This window comes from Squalius cephalus (genome assembly GCF_949319135.1).
Source record: "Squalius cephalus genome assembly, chromosome: 11".
Classification (NCBI taxonomy): domain Eukaryota; kingdom Metazoa; phylum Chordata; class Actinopteri; order Cypriniformes; family Leuciscidae; genus Squalius; species Squalius cephalus.
In genome coordinates this window covers 3,922,109-3,932,541 of record NC_137132.1, presented here as the reverse complement: position 1 = coordinate 3,932,541, position 10,433 = coordinate 3,922,109, and the positions used below count along the sequence as shown (strand labels likewise).

The following is a 10,433-nucleotide window of genomic DNA, read 5'->3' as shown; positions in this document are numbered from 1 at the left end:
TTTACATTTACCCTGAAACTACCATGTTTTTTTTTTTTTTTTACATTTACCCTGGAACTACCATGTTTTTTGTTTTTACATTTACCCTGAAACTACCATGTTTTTTTTTTTTTTTTACATTTACCCTGGAACTACCATGTTTTTGTATCCTGGAACTACAATGTTTATTACATTTACCTTGAAACTACCATGTTTTTTTTTTACTTTTTTTTTTTTACATTTACCCTGAAACTACCATGTTTTTTTGTTTTTTTACATTTACCCTGGAACTACCATGTTTTTTTGTTTTTTTTTACATTTACCCTGGAACTACCATGTTTTTTTTTTTTTTTACATTTACCCTGAAACTACCATGTTTTTTTTTTTTTTTTACATTTACCCTGGAACTACCATGTTTTTTGTTTTTACATTTACCCTGAAACTACCATGTTTTTTTTTTTTTTTACATTTACCCTGGAACTACCATGTTTTTGTATCCTGGAACTACAATGTTTATTACATTTACCCTGAAACTACCATGTTTTTTTTTGTTTTTACATTTACCCTGAAACTACCATGTTTTTTTTTTGTTTTTACATTTACCCTGGAACTACCATGTTTTTTTATCCTGGAACTACAATGTTTATTACATTTACCCTGAAACTACCATGTTTTTTTTTTTTTTTTTACATTTACCCTGAAACTACCATGTTTTTTTTTTTTTTTTTTTTTTACATTTAACCTGGAACTACCATGTTTTTTTTTTTTTTTACCCTGGAACTAGTGTTGTTGTTGTTGTTTTTTACATTTATCCTGGAGCTACCATGTTTTTTCATTTAAAGGAAAACTTTATGACCATTAAACCATGAAACTACCATGTTTTTTTTGTTTTTTTTACATTTGCCATGGAAACACGGTTTTATATTTACCATAGTAATACCATACTTTTGTACATTTACACTGGTAATACCACATTTTTGTCATTTATAGTACCATGGTATAATGTTTTTATTTTTTTACATTATAGTAATACCTTGTTATCTCTAAAGTACAATCATTGTACCATGGTATTTTTTATGACTTTTTACTGCTGTCCAGTTACAGGTGGATTCTGTGGCTCTGTGTGTGTGTGTGTGTGTGTGTGTGTGTGTGTGTGTGTGTGTGTGTGTGTGTGTGTGTGTGTGAGGGGATTAAAGGTCAGCATTTTGATTTATGTTGCAGTTCAGATTTCAAATTGCACATAACCACCAGAATTCAGTATTCACACACAACCACACACACTGACCTTTGATGTGCGGATAAAAAGCCTCTCTATCTGAAAAGTCAAGAAGCTCCAAAACTCTGAGTGTGTGTTTGTGAAAAGCCTCCAGCAAAAGGGCATAATGTCAGTCTAAATGAGTGTGAGTGTGTGTGTGTGTGGTCTGACATCACTGTGACTAGATACACACACTGCAGACCGCATATAAAACAACACTACAGCAGTAATGTGGTACATTGATGGTATCAGATGGTAAAAACCATGGTACTATGTGATCGCCATGCATGTACATCAGTATTTAAAATAGTACATGTCCCAAAAACACATGAATATCATGGTACTGTTTTACACCATGAGAAGATCTGTGACGCTCAGGAATGAAAGAGGATGTTTCTGTTCCTCTCTAAAGGAAAAGGAGGATCAGAGGAGAAACGCAGCATCTGCATCCTGATATCACACACATCACAGAGGTCAAAGGTCACGCGTCATACCTGCTGTTGTAATGATCAATCCAGAGGGCAGGTGGCCTCTATAACATGAGTGTGGGTCAAAGGTCATCACTGCAACCTGCTGACGTTCAGACAAACTGACAGATGAAAGCTTCATACTGCAGTGTACGTACTACACACTCGACTGCTTTTTTCAAATAGTATGTTAAACAGTATGCAAACATAACGGTCTGTTGTCACATGACCTGCTTATTATATGAGAAGTCATTTTTGTCAGTCTGATCAAATGAGTAAAGCAAGAGATGTTCAAATCACAGCTGATGTCATTTCTGCTTGACTTGTTGCTTTGGAAATGGACAGTCAAGTCCATTCCTATTCACTAATATATCCGTCTGATCAAATTTATTTATGATTCTAGCATCATTGCTTTTTTTTTTTTTTTTTTGCATCACAAAACTGCAAAAATATTGACTGTTTTCAAACTGGGCAACAGGAAATTACCCCATTACCAATTTTAATAAGAGAGTATAGTATATTAAATAAAAAACACATATATCACCTTAGGAATTGGTTCCTTTTTGTTAAAACATTGATTTATTTTTTATGTTTCAATTCATTTGATTTATTTTTTATTGTATTTATGAATTTAATTTCAGTATTTTTTTCATTACTGATTTTATTTAGTAACTTTTAGTCTAATCACACTTGTAATTTGGCATGATTTGTTTAATGATTTTGTTCTTCTCTGATATTTAAAATATTTTCCTCATATTTTGATGAACTGGGTAGAGATGAACTTAAGAAATATCTCCCCCGTACGTCACTTTTTACCACCACTCTAGGTATGTGCAGATTTTGCCGTGCCAATAAAGTACTAAAATTGCACTGAAATTGAATGGAGAGAAAAAGAATGATCTTGAAGAAAACTATTTTATTTTGACAATATAAATAAATGCGACATGACTGAATACTACAGTCTTACAGCAGCTTTAATGCAGCAATCGTGACAAAAACACCCCCATATGAATCCAAAGACAAATACAAAACAAGTAGTGACATAAAATGATTATAATATCTGTGTGTGGATCGCTCGCATTATAAATCGATTGTGGAAACGTCTCAGTGTGTGTGTGTGTGTGTGTGTTACTGCTGTTTGAGGAAGAGTGCCGCTCCGCTCTGGATCCATGTGTCATGATCTCCGGCACACGGCAGCTGCACGTTTGTCACCACACACACACGCTCAGCACTGCTGTACACGGGCAGAGAGATGCACTCGTCTGGAGAATAACTTCCCACAGTGCTCTGAAACACACACACACACACACACACACACACACACACACTCATTAATCTACAGCTATCACTGGAAACATCAAAGAAATGTAATTATTCTAGTTGGCTGTTGAATGCTTGAATCTGAGTGGTTGACGAACATTCTAAGGTGTGCGATTATTTTCAAGTAAAACGCACGAATAAAGTAGTTCCAGCAGGTTTTGACCGCATTACAGCTCCATATCACTTCGCCAAATGATTTCAGTTACTTTAAAGGTCTTTACAGCCGACAACAACAAAAGAACCAAATCCCACAACGGCACTGACAAGCAAATACATGAATAAAACAATAGGATAAAAACAATGAATTATTTCCATGTTTTTTGCCACAAAATTATGTTTTATAATGTACGGACAGCACATACTCTCTCTCTCACGCTCAAACGCACACACATACAGTACGGACACACACTCGCACAGAAACGTGTTTTCAGCGCTGCTCTGATCATATTATCAGTAAAATAGTTTAGCAACTTAAAAGCTACATGACGTCTCTCACCAGCGAGGAAATAACGCCGCTGTTCTTGAAGCTGATAAACTTACAGTTTCACTATTAGTAGAGACGCTGATGCCGAACACTGTTGAGAGACTCAGGTAATTCACACACACTTAATCTCTCTCTCTCTCTCTCTCTCTCTCTAATAACAGCATTAATAACTGCATCGGTCTGCTATCAGTGGCTCAAGCCTCCGTTACAAGCTCTAAAATTGTGTTTTGGAGGCGAGGGATGAGATGCGTAAGAAATTAGTCCCACACACGAGAGCGTTTTAAGGTCAAAAACCTGACAAACATCTTGAGATACAACATCTGAACAATGTTTTGAGGTGTGGTAACCGTAGTATAAGCGTAATAATTGACTCAGGTCCGTTGAGTTATTAGAAAATAATGCACACCCGAGGTGGTGATGCGGCCACGACAGATGTGCGTTATTTTCTAATAATTCAATGATTCCGTTTCTTCTTACACAGATTACTGGAATACTTGATTCTGATTGGTCAGTCGCAACATTACGGGGTGTGTTATAATCCCCCGATAACAACCATCGTCAATAGCAACACTGAATAACTTTACACCTCAAGCCTGCTGACATTTTGTCATATTTATCGATTTTAATGAAAATGAAATCAGAGGACTTCAATATTAATAATACTGTAATACTGTTGTTGTGTTCATCTTCTTGTCAGGACGATTGTTTTGTACATATTATGCACATCTGTACATATCTCTCGTCCTCATAATTATTTATGTGTTGAAAAGTGGTGTGACTGTACTTTATCCCTTAAATGCTCGTCTAGTTTGATCTGGTTCAGTCTTCTTGGCTGAAAGCCACTTGCTAGCAACTGTTTTCTTATCAGAAGCTTTGCGTTTAGTAAGCTAATAAAATATTTTAACAACAATCTATATTCAATAATTCACTTGTGTGGGAAGTATCGGTGTAATAAACAGGATAATGTACATCCAGCCGGTGGTTTATCGTGAAATAAAAACCCTTTCTGTTTCACGTCGGGGTCCTGATCACCCTGCCGGGAGTTTATTCTGCGATAACAACCGGCTGAATGTACATTATCTCTTACTGAAAGGGTAAAGTGTGTGTGTTACCTGTGGGATCCAGGCCATGTGACACGCAGGGACGGCAGACACACTGGGAGAGTCATGATGGCTTTCAGACAGACGGTTTCCATCGAAACTACAACCTTCCAACTGCAAACCGCCAACCTAGAGAGAGAGAAGGGGGGGGGAAGAGAGAGAGAGAGAGAGAGCGAGAGAGAGAGGGGGAGAGAGAGAGAGAGAGAGAGGGGGGGGAGAGAGGGGGGGGAGAGAGGGGGGGAGAGAGAGAGGGAGAGAGAGAGAGGGAGAGAGAGAGAGAGAGAGAGAGAGGGAGAGGGAGAGGGAGAGAGAGGGGCAGAGAGAGAGAGAGAGAGAGAGAGAGAGAGAGAAGAGACAGAGAGAGAGAGAGAGAGAGAGAGGGAGAAGAGACAGAGAGAGAGAGGGAGGGAGAGAGAGAGGGGCAGAGAGAGAGAGAGTTCAGTTAACATGGACCAGAGAACCTCAGTTTAATCATGTTAAACACACATTCTTCGTTCCGAGGGAACGTTTGTACCTTCACTTGTAGTTTTGCTTCAGTAATCTTGCCCCTCCATGACGTGACGAACTTCAGGCTGTCCATAGAGCAGCTCATCAACCTAAAACACAATGAAACCTACATTTTTATTCTAAACTTCATAAAACACTCTTAAACAGGCTCTTTGTGCGACTGTACCTCTAAAGCCGCTTTCCGACCAAGTAGTTACAGGAACTTAGTTCTATGAACTACTCTCCCCCAAACTCGGTTTAGCTGTTTGCGTTCGCACTGGCCAAGTGGCCATAGGAACTGGTAGGAGGGGTAAGGGAGTGACGCAAGCACGGCGACTTTTATTTTGACGGCGCGATGGACCTTTATTTTGGCGGCGCTGAGAACGCCAGAGCAAACAATGCTCGCATTCTCTGTGTTTATTAGTTAGCGATCTGTCTAACAGTACTGTTTAATATCTTATTAGATAGAACTGTTATAGAAAGTAGACAGTATATGAAAAAAAGGTTATTAGCCTATGCCGTGTGGTTGATGTCCAGTGTTGCTAGCTGGGCAGATAAACATAATCATGTTTGGCTTGGTCCCCTCAAAGTTGCATTGGATTTTCTCTTCAGCATAAAGGTTTAGAGACCCATCTATCACTGTTTTCCATGTTTGTATAGTTAGTTTATGGAGTAAATATATAGGCTATAATCTGTGTGTTTACATTCTAGCTGTTTTAAAAATGGCGGGTGCTGGTGTTCCGCGTGCGTTCGGTCAATCAGCGTACACTAACGTCACGGGTAGTTCCTATAGTACTGATTTAGACCCTACTCTGAAGTAGGACCTAAATTAGTTACTAAATGGAGTTCCTAGAACTAAAATCGTTCCTAGTTCCTGCGGTGCGAACACGCCGACATCCGGGTACTTTAGCCAATAGTTCTAGGAACTGTGAAAAGGTTCCTCCGGTCGGAAAGCGGCTTAAGACTTCTGTATGTGTGAGGTAGATTACATCATTTGAGCTCAGTAAATGTGCAGGAGTTATGTTAGTGTGTGTTATCTCTGATTTCAGATTAGCAGGTTTAGGTTTAGGACCTCGGTTTCATTTAGCCCGTGTGTGTGACACACATCTCCACAAGTCTTTAGTTTAGCAGGTGTTTATCAGGTAAGTTAGCTCGAGTTTACTTTAGTAGGTGTATATGTACAAGTTCAGCAAGTGAACATAATGAACATTATCCAAGTTTATAGTTTGCAGTTGTTTTGTTATAGTAGGTGAGCTTCCTTCATTATATTTCTATTCATTTGAAATATATACAATGAAAAATATAATGTAATGTTTTATTATTTATATGTTAAATATTTTTTATATATTTATATTTTAATGCTTTATATATTATTTATATTTTTAATATTTATATATTATTATTATTACATGTTATTTATATTTTTATATTATACCATCTACCACAGTAATCTTTGCAAGTAATACTGTGGTGGTACTATAGTACAGTGTCAGATGATAATACTATGGTACTTTGAGATATACAATGGCTTTAACATGATACTTTCAAGATTACCTTAGTAGTACCATTGTGTATATAAATATATACACAAGTTAGCATGAGTTTCATCAGGTGCATTTCATTTCCATTATAATTGTAATATATCTTCATTTACTTTAACAGGTGTGTGCGAGATAAGTTATATTTTACCTCAAGTTAACCTTAGCATGTGTTTTATCAGGGGTTTAATTTTCATTATTATATACAGTATATATATATATATATATATATATATATATATATATATATATATATATATATATGAAGAGTTCAGATGCAAAAGCCTCTAAGTGCCATCTGAAAATTTCTTCTAGAATGATCATTTTTATCAAGCTCGTATATTTAAGTTCAGTAATTTCACTTAAATGGCAATTAATAGGTAATTTTCATTGCCATTTAAGTGAAATTACTGAATTTAAATATACGAGCTTGATAAAAATTATCATTCTAGAAGAAATTTTCAGATGGCACTTAGAGGCTTTTGCATCTGAACTCTTCATATATATATATATATATATATATATATATATATATATATATATATATATATATATATACAGGGTCTGAAGTTAACTTTTTTGACCACCAGCCACTGTGGCAGGTGAATTTAAAAATCCACCCGCCACAGTGACTTTTTACCAGCCAGTTTTTTTTTTTGCTAAACAGTTGCTAAACAAATCACACGCGGCTGTGTTGATGGCTGGGCAGCTGTTAGTTACAGCGTTCAGGAACCGTTAAGCAGAACTAAATTAATATTGTTATTACTGGTAAAGTTACCGGGAAGGCTACCGGACATTTGGACACAACATCTGTGCAACTGTCATTGTACTGTAGCCTATGTCAGCGTTGCATTATCTCATATGATCTCACACATTCAAACTCAGTCAGAGAAGACGCATATTCTCTCCGATCACATACGTTCCGAAACACTCAAACTGCGCTGCTTTCACAGATGCTTTCTTTACTCCAGTAATGTGCCGCCACATTTTTAGCTAAAATCCAACGAAACATACAACTTCGTTTGAATGTCAAAGAACAGTTGCAAAAACACACACACACACAAAAAAAACCCTTCGCCCCTTTAGTTACTGTTGCTATGTCCGACAAGCTACACCGCGCTCACGCCAAACCATGATCTCACGCAATGAAAAACACATCGCGCAGCAGAGACACTGACAACACGCTGGTAGAAAAGACAGTCCAGGTTACTTTTGATATTAAACAAAGTCTCAACGTTAAAATTTGGTCATTTTAAAAGAAATTTAGACAATACCGTTTTGTGGCTCTGTAATGTATCTTGACAGATCGCTGTGGTGCCTCAAGTTAAAGCTGCTCGTGAACCGATCATCTCTTCCTTCTAGATAATTTATAGCATCAAATAAACATGAATGAACATAATAAGGAATGTAGTTTTAACTGCGGAAAGATGTCAGTAGGCTTACTCAGTAACTTACACTCCGTTTTTTCAAGTTCAAATCCTCCAACGTTGAACTCTCCTGACTGCTTTGTCGGACAAAAAAAAAGGCGGATTCGGCGGATTATGATTGGCCAGATCGCTTGTCAATCAAACTCCCCGCGAAGGGTCGATTCTCATTGGCTGCCTGCCAATGTGGCAGGTAGATTGACAGTGTTACCCGCCAATTGCAGAATTCACCCGCATTTGGCGTGTGGTCGGGTGTTAATTTCAGGCCCTGTATATATATATATATATATTTATATATTTATATATATATTATATATATATATATTATATATATATATATGTGTGAGCAAGTACGTCACCTGGCGGTCTCTTGTCTCAGGGCGTTCAGGAAAGTGTCCGGGTGGAAAAGCTCCGACAGATCCAGCATCTCCGACAGCAGTCCAGCCCTCTCGGCCCTCTCTACCCAGCCCTATACACACACACACACACACACACACACACACACACACACACATGCTGATGGCGTGTGATGACAGAAGTGATTTGAGTGCTGCTGGTGTCAGTTGTACAGTAACAACCGCTGCTTCTCCTCAGACTCCAGACTCTCTGTGCTTTACGGCTCAGAACAGCGGAGACTCTTTCTAAAAGCATCAGGAAACAATGTGTGTCCATCTCTACAATTATTATTATTTTTTCTTTTATTTCTTCAATTCAACTAAATTTATTTCGGTCCTCATAGATAATTTTCCAAAGTAAAGAAAAAAAAATACATATACATAATAACCGAAAAAGGTGTCGGCTGAAGCCTATGCTTATTACGCCAACCCACTTTCCTTTCTGGATTTGATTAATTCATACAAAATAGACAAACAGTTATCAGCAGCACGTTTAAAGGGGTGGTTGATTATGATTTGACTTTTCTAACTTTAGTTAGTGTGTAATGTTGCTGTTTGAGCATAAACAACATCTGCAAAGTTACAACGCTCAAAGCTCAAAGCAAAGGGAGATATTTGCTTTTAAAGAAATCGCTTTTTAAGGACTACAACAAACGGCTGGTAGAGACTACACCACATTCCTCCCGGGTTAGTGACATCACCAACCCTAGAATTTACATAAACCCCGCCCCCTGAACACGATTTATAGATTATCATGACAGAATATGCTAATCAATGACTAGAAGATAACTACACATCAGCTTCATAAACTCATCAACTAACCGTTCAGAAATGTCCTGTTGCTTCTACATGTTGTCTCTTCTTCTTGAGTCTCTCCATCATTGTCTGACTCCGGTTTGAACATTAAAGACTAAAAGTTTTTGAAATGTTCAGTGCATGTGTGTGTGTGAGGTAAAAGGACGCAAGCTCTTGAAGCTCCGCCCCCTGTGCCGGGAGCAGCAGCTCATTTGCATTTAAAGGGACAGACACAAAAACTGTGCGTTTTTGCTCACCCTCAAAACATGACAATTTTACCATGCTATGTAAAAATATCTGTGGAGTATTTTGAGCTAAAACTTCACACACACACACACACACTCTGGGGACATCAGAGACTTATTTTACATCTTGTGAAAAGGGCATTACACCACCCCTTTAAGACAACAACACACACTCAAGTGTTGCAGTAATAAACCTCAGCGCTGATGAACAACAGTGCAACTGTGTGCTTGTAGTGATGCTTGTGCTTATAATAAAACACATGATCATCCACTGGTGTGGACATGAATATATGCTAGAGTTCAAAGGTTAGGGGTCGGTAAGAGTTTTTAATGTTAACAGCTGGTGTTGTAGAAATGTGACTCCTGGAGCAGGTGGGCGTCAATATAGCGATGACGGATAACATCCAATTATCCGTTACAGGAGCGCGAATGAGGAATCTGGGGTGAGTTTCGGCACACGGACCTCGATGACCTCGACTTTCAGTTTTATAATCATTTAAGGCGAGACACCCCAGGTGAATAGGAAAAAGAAAACTAATAGATATCAGCATGAAACTTCCCCAGTTGATCACTGACATTAAGACACATATCTTTTGTATTACAAGTTTTTAGAATGTGTATGTTTAGGTAGTATCTCATTAAATATGCGCTAATTTGCATATATTTCCAGAAGAGAAATCTGAACATTGGATAAAGCCAGATTCAAAATTCTTGTTTGATTTTGTTGACATATTAGAGTCAAAGGTTTTTACAGAGGGGATTTTGGATATCTCTTTTTATCACTCCATTAATAAGAAAAAACTGTCAACAGCCATAAAAAAATCAATTTTCGATCCGTTTTTAGGTATAAAATGTTGTATAAATCAGAATCTGAATGATATATGAACAAACCCCTCTGTAAAAACCTTAAGAATATAGATAGGAATACAGTTTGGTGAATGTAAG

At 37.5% G+C, this 10,433-nt stretch overlaps 1 protein-coding gene across 1 annotated transcript in view; it reads right to left on the bottom strand.

Annotated features, from left to right (window-relative positions):
- Positions 1–2,529: 2,529 nt before the first annotated feature.
- LOC307167264 (cytoplasmic dynein 2 heavy chain 1-like) overlaps positions 2,530–10,433 on the bottom strand; it is a gene marked incomplete at its 5' end in the record, with an annotated part of 101,921 nt that continues 94,017 nt past the window's right edge. The window contains 4 exons of the mRNA XM_079886251.1: positions 2,530–2,988; positions 4,618–4,734; positions 5,120–5,201; positions 8,413–8,522. Of these exons, the coding sequence (XP_079742377.1) occupies positions 2,830–2,988; positions 4,618–4,734; positions 5,120–5,201; positions 8,413–8,522 (468 nt within the window). The 3' untranslated portion in view covers positions 2,530–2,829. The remainder of the gene's footprint in view (positions 2,989–4,617; positions 4,735–5,119; positions 5,202–8,412; positions 8,523–10,433) is intronic.